Genomic DNA, 20,001 nt, shown 5'->3' on the forward strand with positions numbered 1-20,001 from the left:
CTTTGTTCTGTCGAAGAACCTGGAAATGGCATGTTTCTAAGCAGCTACAGTTATCTGCTATAAACATTTTAAGATCTAATTAATAATTGGTTGTAGAAGTCATCTCTATTGGAGGGGTTGGGGGGCTTGGAATAAATGTAGGGCTTCTGAAAGTGAACAGCTAAGTCCACTGGGCTGAGCAGGCATGGCACAAGTTATGCATACTTTTCTCACACCTACAGCTGAGCAGGAAACGGTTTTCTTTTCCTGTTAACGTTTTCGAGATGAATACATTTTCCTGTTCCACACTGGGACGCACCATAAACATTTCAAAATTTTCCATGAAAAAGGAGAGACTGGCCAAGAATAGACCATAACTCAGGGATTAGGACACATCTGGGATGTGGGAAACCCAGGCTCAAGTTCCTACTCTGTTTGAATCCAAGCTTGTCCATATCTCAGGTGAGCTTCCTAACCACTGCTGTCTTTAGATGTTTTCCATTTTGAAGGTTCAGTTCAGATTTTAGTAATTTCAATTATACTTTAATATCACAAGATGCTGGGAAAAAGCAACCAGTGAAGGAACAAATTAGAACTATTTTGAGAACATAATGGAGAAATTTGGATAGGAAAAAAGTAGGTTACTATGGCATAGTGCAGGGGTCAGCAACCTTTCAGAAGTGGTGTGCCGAGTCTTCGTTTATTCACTTTAAGGTTTCGCGTGCCAATAATACATTTTAAACCTTTTTAGAAGGACTCTAAGTCTATAATATACAACTAAACTATTGTATATAAAGTAAATAAGGTTTCAGAATGTTTAAGAAGCTTCATTTAAAATTAAATTAAAATGCAGAGCCCCCCAGACTTGTGGCTAGGACCTGGGCAGTGTGGGTGCCACTGAAAAATCAGCTCACGTGCCGCCTTTGGCACACGTGCCATAGGTTGCCTACCCCTGGCATAGTGTTTCAATTAGCAGCCATGGAAAACTAGGAGAAGCCCATAGTTTTATGGCTCTATAATGGATGCACTTTGAGCCTACACTAATTTAACTGTAGATTTTAACTGACACTTGTTCAATATAAATCAATTTAAGTTTCAATTAGATTTCTGGAAAGGTTGCAAGTGGAGTTGTTTAAATGTATGTTAAACTTCCCTACTCTGTGGTAAAAAACGATCATTTACAATAAAAAAAATACAGACAATTTTAATTCTCGCTAACAGTTTCAAAATATGAAGTTCACTATGCCTCAGCCCAAGCTGCAAAATGCTCTCCTACCAACGCAGACAACTACAGAAAATTCTCAGGAAAATTTAAAATTTCCTTACTTGTCTGCATTAGAGTTAGGTTAAAAATAAAACTATGGACATTACAAAATGCTGCTTCACTAAAAGTTTCAACACCAAGCACTAGGAAAAGACTGTTAGCTAAATAGAACGGTCATGCCTGGTGGCTCAGCTATACATCTTTTCGGTGCCAGAATGACATGAAGGTTGGATTCCTTGTCTTGCTCTTTGGAGAAACAGCACTGAAAAGGCAATCTGGCTCACCTCTAGGGCAAGGTGAATGGGAGACCTCATGTCATCCAAAAGCAACACATCTACCCACTTAAGAAAAAGGTATTGACAAGGTTTGAAAAGAGTCCCATCCAGTTTAGAACAATAATAGCCACAAGAGGAAATCTTCAGAGGTTAGAAAGCAGAAGAAACAATGGGAAATAATCAGAGCTTAAGAGGGCCATGGGATGTCCCTACATCCGCAACAAAAAGAAAATTTATGTAATGAACACTACCTGCAACAAGACTGAAAAAGGGGGAGACCCATTTAAAGTTGCATCTGAACAAGATTTACTTGCAACTTCTTGGCTTGTGTTATAGCAACATCGAATAAAGTCAAATGAGCATAAAAAAGTAATATGTTCAACTAAACAATGTCCATGACAATCCTCCTGTATGTATCTGTAGAGTCCTGTGTTGTTCTTTAATATTTTCTTTACATGACAGCAAAGTACAGATGCCTGTAAGCCACTATGTTGTATAGAGAATCTCAGAAGTGCTGGAGTTAAGCAAGGTATTGGGTATGAAATCCTATATTCTTTTGAATAAATCACAATACAGAAAGGCTCAAATTACTCAGCGTGTCAAGCAAGCCAAAATGTCCATTAAGTCAACATTTGTCCAACTCGTCATGTATGAACAACTGTAATTAAAATCACTCCACAACAGTGCACACTTTCTAATCTTTGCATTGATAAAGCAAGTCACATCCTCTTCTAACTATTAATATACCTCCTCTTCTGAGGAGCAACTTATTTCACTTAGTTTTCTCCATTTGCAGTTGAGTGAATTGCTAGTAATTTTTATTCTGGTCTCAAACAAGTCTTAAGTAGATTTCCTCCCCTCCCCCTCCAAATGTGTATTAAGCTGGCAAAGATAGTCTCATTTGTATGATTTTATGGTAAAGTCTTCAAGGAACATAGCCTCACTTCAATTCACTTTCATGAGGTTTTGGTAACGTACCTTTTTAAAAAAACAAAACAAAAAAACCACACCATATACTCTGGCTACTTCTTCTCCATCACTGCTATTTATCAGGATATTCATATATAAATCAAACTCCCCCTCAGTTCATTCAGAAAAGGCACAATGCATTATTTGTCACACACACACACAAAAAATCACATCCATTATTATAATTAGTTATGTTAAAAGCCAACTTGGTTGCGATATCACCAAATAAATCAGACAGAACAAAAGGGCTGTGTATTGGCAAGAGGACTCTTAATGGACAACTATCATAAAAAGCCGCAACGATGGGAAAGAAAATGCAGAATAACTATGACAGCCTGATGGGATCTGAGTGAAAAGTTTAGCATGCAACAGTGATTCTCTAAATCAATTTGCTTCCTCTAATGGATGAGGGATATTTAATTTCTAGCATTCTTTTTTATTTACTCATTGGTTAATTGATTAAGCAATTATTTGCTCTTCCTTTCCTGTTTTATCAATACATGCACAAATGGAACATCAAAGGTTGAAATCTCACTGTATTAACATGAGCTACTGCCAAACTTACATATTTGACATATTCTTTCCACTGCTGCCACCATTGCATTGCGATGAGAAACCAGTTGTGCCCTGGCTGGAGACCATATCTGCTTTCCCGTTCTAACCAACCCCTACATACAAGAATTAAGAAAACAATACAATCAAAGACATTACTTCAAACATGGCAGTTTAAAAAAAAAAGTCAAGTACTAAAATGGTGGTTAATGTGGAAACATAAAAACCATTTTTTTCAATAAAATGCATACCTAATAATTTGTCCTTCCTCTTCTGGGGTAGCAGGTCTTAAACCCAAAACTATATGGCACACCTACAGAGAGAGAGGGAGGCAAATCTTACCAAGAAGATGTAAGACTGTCAATGAGACAGTAGATAAGTAGTAATAAGGGCATCTTCCACACAGAGATCTTTCAGAAACAGCATTTGGATGGTGATAGATTATTTCAAATTAACACAAGATTCAAAGCCAAGTGTATTTTTTTATGTGGTTTTAGTCAAGCAAGTCATATATTCAACACCCAAATTTACAGGATCCTATTTGTACTATTTAGCTGAAGGTAAGCCCCAACTTGGATGCCCAAGGCAGAAAGAAAAAGGAAGGGTTAACTAATTTTTTTTAAAAGGGTCTCTCCTGACATAGCTGTACACAAGGAAAAACACTGAGGTTCCAGTCATCAACTACAGTAACATTTACCCCTAAACTATAACCAATTTTAATAAACAAATCCAACCCAACTCCTGACAAAGGAAAAGACGACAGCTGGGTAATACAGTAGTTAGCTTAGCACTCTTATAGGTCTTTTCCTCTGCTGATCTGAAAGTACTTTAGAAAGGAGGGCAAATATGATCTCTATTTTGCACATGAGGAAACTGAGGACTTGCCCAAGGCCATTCAGTGACAGAGCCAGAATTAGAATCCATGCCTCCAATTCCCCGCCCAGTGACTGGTTAGGGCTTTAGAAAGGTGTGGCCACCCAGCTCCAAAGAAAGTTCACACTATTTGCAGTTTATCCCCCTACTAGTATATGTTTTAGTTGGCAACAACAAAAATGTAAGCCTCAGCCTAAGCTTTCTATCTAAGCTTGCCTGCATTTAAGGTTTCCCTGTAGAAACATCTATATTCCTAGAGCTCCCTTCCATTTATGAATCAATCCCACCTCCCTGATTATCTTCAGTAGAGTACGCTAGTTGCATTGGTTACAAACATAGCATCTTACAGCAGATTTTTAACACCTGCTATCTGGGTTGCTCAATAGAAGAATCCTGGCCACCATGTTATGAGGGAGAAAAGAATCAGAGAGAAAGTAAATCAGTTTAAATACCAATACAGTATTATTAAAATTCATTTGTCTATTAATAATGCATTTCACATTAATATTGTTGATTACTAATAATCATGTTTATTACAGTAATACCTAAGTAGTAACCAAGAATGGAGCCCCAATGCTTGGCACTGGCTACACACAGTAAAAGACAATCCCCGCCCCAAAGAAGTTACAGTCTAAAACAGACAAGATAGAGGATGGGGGAAAGTGGTAGAACCCACAGCAGAATGAACAACTTGAAACTTCACGTTAGTTCCACTATTATTTTTAGGTGGATTTGTTTGGTAGGAATAAGCTGAAGTGGAAAGAAAAGTGAAAGGAGAGAGGACATTGAAGGGAAGTGGAGTGCAGGGACTGGGCAGGGGAAAAGGTTCCCCTCTGCAGTTCAACCTCGGTGTTAGTTTCCCCAGAGTGAAGGGATCCCTCTGCATCCATGGGGGTGGTGGGGGAGGGACGGCTCTAGCTGGACCCCATTTTACCCTTTTCCTCCCAGTGCAGGAGTCCCTGATTTGGCTACTTCTGCACCTATAGGTTAGAACCTCTCTGCAGTTGTCCCCAATACCACATGGGGAAAGAGACCACCTGAGTCCTACTTTCCCCAGAGTAGGGGGAGGGGGTGGGTCCTCCCCAATAAACTGTTCGGTCTTTGAGCCAGTTTTCAGATTGGTTGCTCCTCATTACATGTTTTATAGCCTCTTTTCATGTGTCTTTTGAAGCTATCAATTTGAATCTCAGCTGGAGATGTCTAATGATTGGTGGAGCAACTGATTTAAATTGATATTACAGTGTGAGAGCTGGTATTCTAATAATCTGAACAAAAGAAAGGTCATTAGCTGCTGGGAAGTGACAGATTTCCCAACAACTATAACACAGCTGGCTCTGATGTTAGTTTAAAAAAAAAAATAACCTAATGCTATAGTGTACTAGCATCAACTTCTTCAAAATACGCCACCCCTGCTGTTATCAAACCAATTTGTTGAAAGGCTTGATTTAAAGTAATGAAGACTAGATAAATAACAAATACTTCACACTTTCATAGCACTTTTCATATGTACAACCCAAGGTCTTCACTAAGCATTAATCACCGTTTTACAGATGAGGAGCTGAGGCACAGAGAAGTTAAGTGACTGCACAAATACATCAGTGGCAGAATTAGTATCCTCATCCCCTTCTAATGTCTTGTGCAGTGAGCATGCTGGGCTGGAGATTGCTGCTTAGATAGTAAGAGCTTGGGTGGTCCTACTTATAGTGGATTCATGAAGAGAACATGAGGAGGCATGAAAACTAAACTAAAAATATCATTATGAGAATGAGAGTTCTAAACACTTACTGAAGAACAAATACATCAACCAACCCATCACCAGAGAACACTTAGATTGCCAAGAGTTATTAATTTTAGCTCTAGTATTCACATATATTATTCAGTTATTAGTTAAGCATTGATAGTGTGTTAGTGCTATTCAGGCCATAAAAATAAAGACATCTGATCCTGAGGAGATTATAATGCAAGAAAGAGCTAAAATGTACTATAGCTAATTCTACAACATTTATTTAGAAAACAATCTTCCTAGATTTAGTTCTTTTTACCAATGAATAAATTTGATGGCTTCCAAAAATGGAGATTGCAACACTTCCACTCCCACCCAAATTTTGGTAGAAGTATCATCACAATAAAATTTAAAGTTGCTTTGGAATGAATATATACATAAGAGATCTTGAAAAAAGGGCTGGCTCAGTAGCCTAGGGCTTGGGAGGAATCTGAAATTTTATCTTTTTCTTTGCTGCACCCACGATAACTGCCTCCACACACTCAGCCCCTTTGGGAAGGAACATGCTTCTGTTCAACTCTGACCGTGTAGCTGATTAAGGAACTACACTTACAGGGAGCTAAATTAGGGCAATTCCTCAGAGCTCCATTAGGGAAGATAACTTCTTTAACCACCTCTGAGGACAAAAAGTTTGATGGAAAACAGGCAGAGAATAAATGACAAAGATGAAAACAATCTTTGGGGTTTACATTTTACAAAAGATGAGCCAACCTTGAAATGTGGCTGTGCTGTTTTTGAAATTGGGCCGGAATTGGATTTTAAAAATTCAACATACATTTGATCCCAAGCTCCCGAATTCCAGGTTTACCTGCGCTGTGAAAGGGATGTGATATCATCTCTCTGTGCACTATTAATATCTATACATCAATAAAAGGCCATTTAGATACTGTCTACAGAACATGGTTAAAAGGGGGGGGGGCTGTAACCTGCAGGGGCAGCCTCTCTCATTTCCTGTTCACTTTTTAGAGAAGATTTGGAATGCCACCACTTTTAATGGGGAATGTAACTACTGTTACAGTTTAAATTTCTTTCCATTTTATGTACCGTGTACGCCATTTTTAACAGCTTGTGCTTCAGGCATCTCACACTTAAGTGAATAATAAGCAGTACAGCATCATTCAGTCAAGGTAATACACTCGTACAAAAACACACTTTACTCAAATAGACAAAACTGTACATGAGTTGACACAAATGCTGATGCTGCACTTTGACTGCAAAAAGAAAAGCTGATGAGTTAATTACCATATTGTTAAAGGTTTAAATTTGCACTAAATGTACCTGAAAAAGTAGATTTAAAAATTCATTGGCAAGAGCACTCTTCACACTCCAGATCTGATAGTCTTCCAGAGTGAGGTGTCCGAGCTAAGTTAAAAAGAGGGGAAGGGAAATAATGAGCCTTACCAAGTTCACCTCATTTCTATAAACTGTACATAAACCCATCAGACAGAACAGGAAAAGTAAGTGTCTGGGAAAGGATCACCATACAGCATTATTGCTATAAAACTTCATCTGAGGCAACGATAATGAAATTAAATCCAGATACTAGTTTTAGCTTATCTTAGTCAAAGCACATGAATGTCCCAAAAGAATTACCCGGCACTGAACCTACACAGAATGAACCATGCAAAGGTACCAATCTTTGTTCCGGCAACATAAAACAATTTAGTTCCCAATATCCATTATAAACGCGCTTTCTCAAGCCGTAGCCAAAACGGCATTGAAGGATCCAGATGACTGGTCAGGACAGCCATTTTGTAGGATACAAAGCAACATCGAGGCTATGTTTCTGCAACGAGTGCTCCACAGAAATGCCCCAGCATTCGTACAGAACTGCACAGAAGTCAACTGCAGGTTTAGGGTCTATTTGTTGTAAGATTCTAAAGCAGATTTTTTCAATAATGTTCTTATCTTAATTTACAATCTGCACTAAAAAAAGATGACATCATGAAAGTAGCTCTTAGGAGTTTACAAAAAGCACTGCTCATTTTAAGTCCATGTATGTCCAACTTGACATACTGAGTTCTATAGTACATTGATCCTAACAACAAACCTTTAAATCAAAATATAGATCTTTACATGGCAAAATAGCAGAATTTTCCTAATGTCTGATTATTTCATACATGTTTTAAAGGAGAAAATAATGCAATTCCTTCTTGACAGTCAGGCTGACTGGGGCTCTGGAATCGTGTCTCACCTTCAGAGTGCTTCCTAGTATCCAGGTGCAATGTTGCCGGGGTTCTCTTAGTTGGGCTGTGACAAATAACTCAGATTCTATCTTTTGCCTGGGACTAGTCAGTCCTCTTCCTCCGAGCAGGGGCCCTCCCCCCTTAGCCATCTTCCTGAAGCTGGGCTGGTTCTCACCTTAGGGTAGTCTGTCTTATCCCACCTTTAAACAGGAGTCCCTCCCTTCACCCTCTCTCTCTAGGGCTGGGAATTATGTTCCATACAGTCACAAGCTAGATCTCCTCCTCCTCCAAACAGGAGTCGTCCCTCAGCTCTGTCTCTGGAAATAGAGTTGTATCTCAGGCTTCCTTCCTTAGGGTAATTAGTCTTGTCCCTGATTCAAGCAGAAGTTTCCCCTCAACCCTCTTCCTTGAGACTGTCAACTCCATATTCTTTTTTTTTAAATGACCAATCATTGCTGTAATTGTCTTTTTGGCTCAGGTTAGTCGGTCCTACCCTCCTTCAAGCAGGACATTCCCCCTTAGCCCTCTTTCTGAAACTACGGTTATGCCTCAGGCCTTGGGTTCATTAGCTTTATCCTCCTTCAAGCAGGACTTTTCCTCTCCAGACCTCTTCCTGGAGCTAGGCTTGTGTCTTAAATTAGCTGCAAGGCTTTTACCAATTCCCTTCAGCTGAACATCCTTTCCACTCCGGAGGGTTCAACAGTGTCTGTCTTGCAGTGAGGGAGCACGCAGCCTTTCTACCATTCCCCTTCCCCTTCCTGCTTCCCAACTGGTTGGGTGAGAGGGGAGCCTTGTCCCGCCCAATCTGCAAGGCTCCTGGTCCCATGCTCTTCAAGGTACAGCAACAAGATTCCCTCTCCAAGCACTATTCATTCCTGGGACTGCTTCCACCCTATGCCTGTCCCCCGTAGGTCTCTCTATATCCTCCCACTGGACCTTTCAAACCCTCAAAGGGCCATGCCAGGTTGTAGGGTGAGCTGACCAGTCAGAGTTACTGCCCTTGATGGCAGACGACCCCATCACAGAATCTAAGTGCTACATTCAAAAAGTACACTGCCATTTTGTAATGCTACACAGTTCTGCTTGTTTTTTTTCCTCCCCTAAGCCATTACTGTCAGTAACATTAATAAAGCTTCCTTTTTATGTCAAAGTACTTTGAGCAAAGGTCACGATGTAATACAGCTTTGCAAATGTCAGCTACACAAGATATATTTTAACTATTTGGCAACAGCACAAAGCATTGCTGGCCATAGGTGAATATAAAACACACCCAAGTCAGGAGATCGACAAGAATCCAGATTATAAATATAAACAAGAAATGATAAAGTAGTGCAGTTTGACATTGCCCAGCTCCATGAAACTTTCTGCTTTTTTTAACTGCCTGATAAAAGACTCAACTTGATATTTTCCTACTGGAATGCAACTGCATAAACACTTAGTTAGTACTGGTAGTTACTAAATCTCTGGTTACACCTACTTTGTTCACAGTTCAAAGGCAAAATGAGATAATGTGCCTAGGAGTTCAATAACTCACCTAACTGCTGCAGTAGCTGCTTTTTCCAGCACTATTTTCATAATGTATTGGGAGGGTCCATCATTTTACATATCATCTTTGTTGAGATGAGATGGTACGGTCTTTTCCCTTTTACTTAACACTTTGAGAATAGGTCGTCAACATGCTTAGCTACAGACTACCCTCACTGTGGAGCAAACTATAAAAACCTGACTGGGTGAAAGAAAGAGCATCTCAGAGGCTACTTTTCCTACTGTTATAATGGAAGAATCTTTCTACCAGAAGAGATGGGCCAGCAACTTCAAATGGAACACAGATAGCTATGGTATACAATTGTTCACGGTAATAAGCATGTCTAAGTATCCTTGATAACTTTTCAGAAGTAACTTGTAGTTCCCATGAACTTCCCCACTTAAGGTTATAAGGCAATGAATTAAATTGTGGAACCAAAGTCATTGCATATTGGAGGAGGTGTGATCATCCTGAACCAATCAGATTAAAAAGTGCATTTCTCAAATACATTATCATCTAGTATGAATATAAAAATGCCTAAAAGTGTTATATACGAGCTAGGTATTATTTTTATTATTAAAAGACTGAAGAGCTTCTGTATAATCAAGAACAATCACGACAACTGCCTCTAGAGTATGTTTCATGGATTTCTGCCTTGGCTGTGATAGAGACAATATGTATATGTACTTCATTATATATGAAAATATTGTAGAAGAAATTTGATCTGAATGTACAATCTCAACAACTGAAGGCAAAAACTTATGCATTTCAAGGTGGTATATATAACATTATACAGCACTACTGATTACCCGAAGGATAAGTCTATTCATCTTCCTATCTGCTGCAGAGTATGATACATGCTGACACAGTGAACACACAGGAAGTTTATTATGCTTTTGTTTTTTATCTATGACTTGTTGGTTTTTAACAACAAAACAACATAAGGTGTATAAGCCCATTTCTTCACACACACACACAAAAATTAGGTTTATTAAAGCAGTACTACTCACACGTAAATTTTAGTAATGGCATAGGATGATTAATTTCAGCTGATTATATAAATTTGGACCTGATTTTCACAAGTGTTAAGTTTCACACCGAGATCCCCCACTTACTTCAGTTGAAATTCGTTGGAGCAGCACTTTGGAAAATTTGCTCTGGAGCAGAAAGGTAGATGCAGAAAATGAGCCATGTCAAATATACGCACATCTGATTTTAGCATAACCTCCTTCCTTCTTGAAGCATGAACCAATTACTAATATAGTTTTCCTTCTTTGATGGACAGCTATTTTGCTAGTCATTACTCTTCAAAGAAGAGTAATCATTTCAGTGCTTTAGGAAACTTTGTTTTACCAGTATAGAAAAATAATTAAGAGGGTGATAATTCTGTTAAAAAGTTAAATTTTACAAACTGACATATGAATCAGAATGTAAGTACATAGTCTTTTTCTAATAGACGTACTTGAAAAGTTGCAATGAAAAATTGACATTTGCTTGTTAGAGAACCCACTACGGACAGATCTCTGCTTTGAAGCCAAACATGGTAAGTTTATTTTACCTTGTATTACTTTTAAATAAGCTGAAATATTTGAGTATTACCAACTTGCCAAGTATTTTCATTTTTATCACAGCTAATCCGCTCCTACCCTTTAGGATTCAACCAGAAACCTTCCCATGTGTGTGAAAATACAGCTGGAAAATCTGACAATTGACTGACTCTCTTCAAGTTATCTATTAAAAACGTCAAGGAAAGTTCAGCAAGTTCTCACCTTTGTGGTATCATGTGCATCCAAAATGTCTTCTATGATTTCAGACAAATTCATGCCCAATTCCTTGACAAACGGATTAGAAAATACAGTGTTTAGTACATTATTCCAGAGCTATCCACGTCGAGAGGAGGAAAAGAGTAAACATTTAACTTTCAGTGATTTTTATTAAGTATCTGGGAGTTTAAAATTTGGCGTCTTCATGTCAGCCATATTTTTATATCTAAATAGCTCTTTGTACTATAAGCAGCAGCAGAAATTACAGAAAATAATTTTACTTTTGTTAGAATCAGTATGGGTACATTACACAAGGTCAATTGCATACATACCTTTCCTCAATTCAGACATTTCAAGAGGCTGTTTTAGTGACATCTGTCTCCAAATAACATTCATACTGTACTTTGAAACCTAAAACTGATTCCTATTTTTCAAAGGCTACTATAGAAAACAATAGGAGGTGACTTAAAACATGACTTACAGGTATCTTATCGGTACGGTTATCTTTCCAGACCTCCAAAAGTGCAACTACCATTTCTTTAAGTTCAGTGCGAGACAAAACTCCATCTCTGTCAACGTCAAAAACCTTAAAGCAAACTGAAGGGGGGAAAAAAAAGGATTAGTTTTTCACGTTAAAGCTAACTGACAACTATGTTCTAATTAGGGCTACTGCACTTGGTCACTTCATTGCAGGGCAAAACCATGCAAAGTTACAAAAATGTGATTTAACTGACAGTTTTGAACTTCACAATATAATCTGGGGTTGCTTGGTTGTGGTAGTGAGGAAGAGGAGCTCTCTGCTCAACCTGATATTCAGATTTTCCCAATTCCTTGATATCTGATGTAACACGGCATGGAACAAATGCGTATTCAGAATCTGTAGTTTCCCAGCTTGATGGCAATTTTTAAGCTACATAGATGATGTCATTTTTTCACCTACATAGGTACATCACAAAATTCAGAAAACTCATAAGGAGCCAGTTGAACGAGACTGACAATAAGAGCAAACTGGTTCATGCCAATGATGTGGTTAGGAGTGGTTAAGCACTGCAATAAATTACCTAGGGAGGCTGTGGAATCTCCATCATTGGGGATTTTTAAGAGGTTAGACAAATACCTGTCAGGGATGATTACAATAGGAAATAAACTAGCATGAGCACAATTTACTGAAAATCTCATAGGAAGTCCAAATGTTTACATCTTCCATTTTTCTCTATATAATGGAATGCAGACTTTAGCACCATGTATGTGCTAATACAGTTTGTATATATGAATAGTTAGCAAAATTAAACTACTAAAATAACTTACTGAATACCAACTTTAAAAAAAATTCTGAAGAGATTTATAGCTGGAATGAAGTCACAGAATAACTCACATGAATACATGAAATAATAAATGTTAACCATGTTTAATAAAATAAAGCCTTCATATTTAAACTTAATTCAAGATACAATTTCTAGGTTTTTTCCCCTCCCTCTATCTCCTTCTCAAGTACAGATTTAAAAATATGTAAATTAAATAAATTTGATTGACAAGAATTGATCAGATTTTTTAAAATTAGAAGCTTAGTGGGCAGTATTTTGCACACTCACATTTTTGCCTTTCTGCCAAGGGTCCCCTGCAACATGCCGACAGCCCACAGGAGATTTCCTTAAAGTCTATGTGATTGTCACGATTTTCGTCAAAGGCATTAAACAAACCTACAAACCACAGAAGCATCACCACACACTGAATCTGATCAGAAAAACTCACAAACAATATTTAGCACTTACATAATGCTTTACATCTTCAAAGCAAGGTACAAACATTAGTTACAGTAATTAATCCTCAAAACCTGTGAGGCAGATAATTAAGCATTATTATGCCCATTTTATAGGATAGGAAAACCAAAAAAAGCATGTTAAGTGACTTACCCATAGCTAGACAGAGCCAAGAATACAAAAACCTCAGGAAATTCCTGGCCAACAGTCTCATTCTTAGACCATGCTCTCTTCCTAATGTTTAATAACTTACACAAGTCTTTCATGCATTTGGGGAATAACTTTAGTTGCCAAGGCTGTTAGGGTAATTTTTTCAAAAGTACTAAAGGGCCAGATCTTTAAAGGAGTTTAGGCACTTCAAGATACAGATAGGCTCCTTGGTAGGAGTTTCAAAAATGCCTTGGTGCCCAACTCCCACTGATTTTCATTTGAATTAGGCGCACGTAGGTGCTTTGGAAAATCCCACTATGCACCTATCTGCATCTTCATGCACCTCAATACCTTTACAAATCTGGCTCTGCACGATTTAGGAATCATCAATGGGACCTGGGCACCTAAATCCTTAGACACTTTTGAAAATTCTTCTCTCAATAAAATCTTTACCCTCAATGACTGAAGTGTACCATTTACAAAATAGATACAGCAGGTACAACAACAGTTCAGGCTTCTCCACATCAGTCCCAACTAACGTGCCCTACTTGGGATACACACCACTTCTAGGACAGAAGAGATAGTTGAGTTGCCATGGTCCATTTAGGGGGCACATTCTAACATGTTTTAAATTGTTTTTGCTTTGTTGAGGACTTAAAACAATATAATCCAGCTGCAGATGTGCCGCCCCTGTATTTAGCCCCTAACGACATTGCCAACAACGTGGTCAAATAGTGACAATTGTGGTAGTTTTTGTGATACGGACACCAGTTCATAAAGAAGTGGAATGAGACCTGACTTATTCACATTAGATGGTTACAACCTTCAGTCACTACCAACCTGGCTAGGACTTGGAAGGGCCAACCTAGTTATGAATGGCTCTGTATCCCATTACCAAGCTTCTGAGCCAACTAGTCGCTTTCACCCTCTTTATCTTGAGCTGTTATAAAGAAAGGTCTCTTTAATTGACTGTAGGACAACATTTTAACTGAGCACACTGAATATCCACTTTACAAATTAAACTACTTGGCATTTTTAAAAAATCATTTCCATATTCTTGGCTAAAGACACAGTGGAATAATTTCTCAAATTCGAGAATTTCAATAATGACAATAAAGAAATTTCAAGGAATCAAAGCAACTTACACAACACAGATCAGAACGTTTGCCAGCTTTCCTGACAGTTCAGATGTATGCATCTCAGAGGAACTACTTCCTCTTGTCATTCTACATTTGTCAACAAGCAAGCATTCACAACTGCTTTCTGGCCTTTTTTTTTAGTATTTGGAATTGAGAGAAATAAATCTTCTCTCAATATAAGCTTCAAAAACATGAATGAAAAATGTGTTCTTCTGAACACTAAGAAAGCAATATCGCATCTGTAGGAGAGCTTGGCTTTTTGGAGTTCTACAAATAAGCACTTTTGAGATTAAATTAGAGAAGAGTACCACAAGCCCCACACCAATACAGCTTCACAGAATGAATATTTTTATCAATGTCCCATACCTTCACTCAGAGATGGATGAATGGGAGGGGAAACTAAAGGGCCAAATGTCTCTAAATCAAAACGTCCAGTTCTTGACTGAGCCTTCAAAAGCCAATATCGTTTTTCAAGATCAATTATGTCTGATTCTTCCACTGTATAACAAAAAAAAAATTAAATCTCTGACAAGTGGAACAAGGTCTTTAAAACAAATACTTAATTTATATCAATACAAAAAAAATGCATACTTAAGATTGTTTACATATAAAGAAACTACTAGAATTATAACATTCACTTATGAATACATAGAAAGGTTGTTCAAAATATTCTTACATTTGCAGACAAACATAGGATTTTTAGACAGAAACTTTTGCCACTCATACAGGGAGTTAAAAAACAGCACAATGAAAACAGATTATTTCTTTAAAAAGAGAAACAATGAATCATTTTATGCCGGTTTCCTGCACCTACAAGTTCATAACAACAATAGAGAAACAAGCTAAATTTAGAGTTTCCTCACTTACAGGATTACTGCACATCACCACAGTTACTCCAGAGAGTAAAATCAATTACATTGTGATCTGTCTTGATATCACGCGTTCAAAGGTACCACAGAAGTGAACTTCTGCCAGCTGCTGAGTCTGTTGAAGTCTCTTCTTCTCTTTGATAATTTTTCCCCCCCACACTGATGTCTAATTGTACAGAGAGCCTATTTTTTCCCCCGCTTGTCCTTAACAGGACATCGCACATTTGAACACTGAAATCGGGATGTAAAATGAACATTTCAAAGTATAATGAACATCCAAGTACAGGACTTGGCTACTTTGAGGCATCCATGCTGGAAAACTGTTCCTTAAAGCTAGAACAAATTCCTATACCAAATACTGTGACATTAAAACTAACAGTTAATACAACTATAACTTAAACTTACATTTAGACATTACTATCTTTCTACATTTAATGTTTATTTCCAACTATAAAATCATTTGCCTTTACTTCTTTTTCTTAATTATTGTTGCTATTACAAAAGCACCTGGAGACACAAAGAGTAGTGGGGCCCCACTGCCCAAATTCAAATTTGAACTCTTCAGGGCGAGGATTATGCTAATTTGAAGACAGGATGCAGTCATGAATATAACAAGGAATGGGGAAGAGGTGAAGGAGAAAACAGCCACAAGAATGTGCATTAACATAGGCCAGTGATGTGCACAACTAGATAAATTTAAAAAAAAAAAGTAGAAACTAAGATAATTGTCAGATGAATGAGGTAAATATGCAAAGTCCCTACTAACCAATTAAATTTTAAAATAGCCAATGGGAAGAGTACAAGGTTTCCACAAGAAAGCAAGAGTAAAACTCCACATGCAAACAGCAGCCTCTAGAAAACTGAAGTCTGAGTTAAATTTCTGTGCTTGAAGAAATAACCTGTTGAAGAAATAATTTTCCCCAAAGCATTTTACCCATGTGGTATAAGGATGCGTGTCAACAGTGCTTTAGGTTGGTGTGAATTAAGTGTTTCTCAAATATCTATTTAATAACAAAGCTGTCTATATTAAGAAACACCATGTGTGATCTCATTCCCAGATGGTTCTAAGCCCTTAAAACCCTGCCAGCTTTCTAATAGGATTTAACTTCAGCTATTTGGCCTGGTTAGACTATAGAAACAAAACAATGTCACAAGGACTAAAAACAGAAGAGAAACAAAAAGAGGCAGTTTTAACATTTCACCTTTGCCTCAACTCCTGGTTTTAGTGGATCAATATAGGCCAATGTGTATTCCAGACATATGAATTTGGTCGGCCTTAATGGCAAAAAAAGTTAATAAGAAGGGAACACTTCCCCATGCCAACACTGGATTTTGACAGGCAATTTACACTGCCCTATCAATGCAATCACCAGCTGCTTTTTGGTTTACAGCTAACCATAAGCAGCATATAGATTTTGGGAAAATAAACAGTGGAATAAACTTGCAAACTTTAAAAATAGTTATGGATCACAGCCCAAGGTTAAAATTGCTAGTTTGTATTTCTTGAACACCACTCATTGGTGCTTTTCATTACACATTTTAACAGCCCAGCAGGCATATCATGTAATGTAGAGCAAGCTACTCAAAGATACCTTAAACACTGCACATTTGTAGAAATTATTCAAAAAAGATTACACTTGAAGCAGAGTTTGGACTCCTGTCTTTTTTGGGTATCCTTCAACAAAATATTTAAATACATTAACGAGAAAAATGTGCACAATGAAACTATTTTGTTTCTACTGCACGTTCAATAGAATCACAATATTCCAATCAGAGCAGTTAGAATTATCAGTGCAGGAACCCATTATAATGGCAATGAAAACAGCTATTATATTAGCATTGTCATTACCCACAATAAATACTGCGTTGATGCATCCACTAACAACCAGCCTAGTATTTCACTGTCCAAGGAGAGTGACATGTAAAAAGCAAAACAGCAGCATAAATCCTGTAAATTATTTTTAACATTCTTTCACAGTTTTCATATTCTAGAGTGTAGAAATAACAAATGTAAGGATTAGTTTTTAAATGGGCCTTGATCCTGGACTGCTCTACTTTACAGCAACTTCCCACAGCTGCCTCAAGGCCACTCTGTGACCTGCTGCATACTTTTATGTCTCAGGAAATTCCTTGTAGGGTGAAAAGAAATTTTCCCGGGGTTCTAGCCCCACTCCAGAATCAGGTCCATGCTTTTTATCTTTACAGTTTCTTTAAGGCTATCGTTGCACATTCACCAGGCTGAAGCCTAGGTTTTTAAAGAGGTAAAAATTAAAAGCAGAAAAATAGGTGTTAAGCTCACAATTCTGATACTTAAAAAAAAAATTGTTAAAATATATGCAATTGCAATATTATCTATGAACAACATGGAACGGTTCTATATACATTCAGAAATATAGTAAATACACCGCTACCTCAATATAACGCTGTCCTTGGGAGCCAAAAAAATCTTACCGCGTTATAGGTGAAACCGTGTTATATTGAACTGGTTTTGATCCACCGGAGTGCGCAGCCCCTCCCCCCAGAGCACTGCTTTACCGCATTATATCCAAATTCGTGTTATATCAGGTGGCGTTATATCGAGGTAGCAGTGTATTTTTAGAACTGGATGGTACTTACCAGCTTTTGAATTTCTGACTATTAAGAATGACAAATTACATTTAGAAACTGAAAATATTTATGTTATTCCTTTGAGTTCACAAATAGAATAAACTAGACAAAAAACATTCATTGCTGTAATTTATAGGAACAGAGATTTAACCACCATATACTGAAAATGTGCACATGAAAAACTTGGTAAAAGGACACATGGAGAGTGCTAACAATTACGCTGCGAAAAAACAGTTACTAACCTTTCATAACTGTTTGTCTTTGAGACGTGTTGCTCATGTCCATTCCATGTTAGGTGTGTGCGCGCAGCGTATGCAGTTGCTAGAGATTTTTCCCCTCAATGGTATCCGTTGGGCCAGCTCTAGTGCACTTACATGTTGGTACAGAGGGTGCAACCGTCTCAGTTCCTTCTTGCTGATAACTCCAACAGAGGGGTAAGGGAGGGTGGGGCATAGAATGGTCATAAGCAACACTTCATAATTATTGTTGTTGTTCTTTGAGATAAGTTAGTAACTGTTTTTTCTTCTTCTAGTGCTTGCTCATGTCCATTCTATGCTAGGTGACTCACAAGCAGGACCCCCGAAAGTGGGCTCGGAGCTCATGGACAGGCTGACTGCAACACTGCTCTCCCAAAACTGGCATCGTCATGGGCCTGTTGGGTGACAGTGTATTGGGAAGTGAAGGTCTTAACCGATGACCAGGTTGCGGCTCTGCAGATGTCCTGGATTGGTACCTGCGCGAGGAATGCTGCTGACAAAGCCTGAGCTCTTGTGTAAAGAGCAGTCATGATGGCCGGAGGAAGAACCTTCGCCTGCTCATAGCAAGCCTGGACACAGGCAGTTATCCAGGATGAGATTCTTGGGGATTCTCTCATCCTTTCCACTACTGCTACAAAGAGTATTCCTGTTTTTTACCAAGAGTTGCGTGACCTTGCAGAAGGGCCTGTCCAACATCCAATGTATGAAGACAATGTTTCTCAGTGGTCTTGTGAGGTTTTATAAAGAAGACAGGCAGAAAAATGTTGTGGAATTCCAACACCACCTTTGGTAGGAAGGCCAGATGAGGGCATAGCTGGACCTTGTCACTGTACAAGAACACTGTATAAGGGGGTTCTGACGTCAGGGCTTTGATCTCAAAGACCCTTCTGGCCAATGTGATCGCCACCAGGAAGGCGACTTTCCAAGAGAGAAGCAGTAGAGAGCATGATGCTAACGGCTCAAAGGGAGGCCCCGTGCGCCTCGACAGAACCAGGTTTAAGTCCCATGGGGGGACTGGTTCATGAACCTGAGATTAGAGTCTTTCCAGCCCATTGAGAAACCTGACCATCATCTCATGGGAGAACACTGATCTGCCCTGCACTGGAGAGTGGGAAGGCTGAGATAGCTGCCAAGTGAACCTTAACAGACGAGAGGCCCTGATGCTTTATGTGGAGCAGGTAGACTGCAGAGAAGATCAGGACGGAGAGAGATTCCATTTGGAGGCCCAACAAGTGAAACGCTTCCACTTGGACAGGTAGGTAGCCCTAGTGGAAGGCTTTCTACTACCCAGCAAGACCTGCTGAACTTGATCCAAAGAGGCCTATCCTTCAGGGTTCAGTCATGCAATAACCATGCAGCCAGGTGCAGAGAAGCGAGGTATGGGTGAAATCAAGTCCGGGCAGAGTGGGAGCACAAGTGGAGCTGCCACTGTGAAGTCCAGAAGCATGCCAAACAGATGCTGGCATGGACATGCCAGTGCTATCAGGATAACCATCACCTTGTCCCGTTTGATTTTTTAGGAGGGCCTTGTGAACCAAGGGGATTGGTGGGAAGGTATATAGTAGGTGGTCTGCCCACAAGAGCAGGAAGGCATCACAGAGGGAGTCCAGGCCGTGCCTGCGCAGCGAACAGAACTTATGGCATTTCCTGTTCTATCTGGTATCAAACAGGTCCACCTGGGGAGGCCCCCCATCTCTGGAAAATGACACTGACAACCTCTGGATGAAGAGACCACTCGTGGTGAGGGAAAGGATCTGCTGAGGCAATCCCCCAGTGTGTTTCAGGCTCCCGAGAGATAAATGGGAGGCTCCCTCAAGGTAAATGGCATGTCACACACACAAGTTTCACAGCCAAAGGGCCTCCTAGCACAGAGCTGAAGATCAAGCCCCTCCCTACTTGTTGATCTAAAACACTGATGCAGGACACCTGAGGACTACACCACTTTGCCTGAGATGTGGGGGAAGGAACATCTGGCAAGCCAAGTGTACCGCCCTGAGTTCCCTGATGTTTATACGCAGGGAGAGTTCTTCCTGGGACCAGACGCCATGAG

At 39.0% G+C, this 20,001-nt stretch overlaps 1 protein-coding gene across 6 annotated transcripts in view; it reads right to left on the reverse strand.

Annotated features, from left to right (window-relative positions):
- Positions 1–20,001, reverse strand: part of USP32 (ubiquitin specific peptidase 32) — a 141,118-nt gene that overhangs the window by 38,541 nt on the left and 82,576 nt on the right. For all 6 annotated transcript variants that reach the window (XM_039507958.1, XM_039507955.1, XM_039507960.1 and 3 more), the window contains exons 6-12: positions 14,585–14,716; positions 12,762–12,869; positions 11,651–11,766; positions 11,176–11,238; positions 6,974–7,057; positions 3,291–3,352; positions 3,053–3,155 (exon numbers count right to left, since the gene is read on the reverse strand). In XM_039507958.1, the coding sequence (XP_039363892.1) occupies positions 3,053–3,155; positions 3,291–3,352; positions 6,974–7,057; positions 11,176–11,238; positions 11,651–11,766; positions 12,762–12,869; positions 14,585–14,716 (668 nt within the window). The remainder of the gene's footprint in view (positions 1–3,052; positions 3,156–3,290; positions 3,353–6,973; positions 7,058–11,175; positions 11,239–11,650; positions 11,767–12,761; positions 12,870–14,584; positions 14,717–20,001) is intronic.

Source organism: Mauremys reevesii, linkage group 20 (assembly GCF_016161935.1).
Source record: "Mauremys reevesii isolate NIE-2019 linkage group 20, ASM1616193v1, whole genome shotgun sequence".
Taxonomy (NCBI): Eukaryota; Metazoa; Chordata; order Testudines; family Geoemydidae; genus Mauremys; species Mauremys reevesii.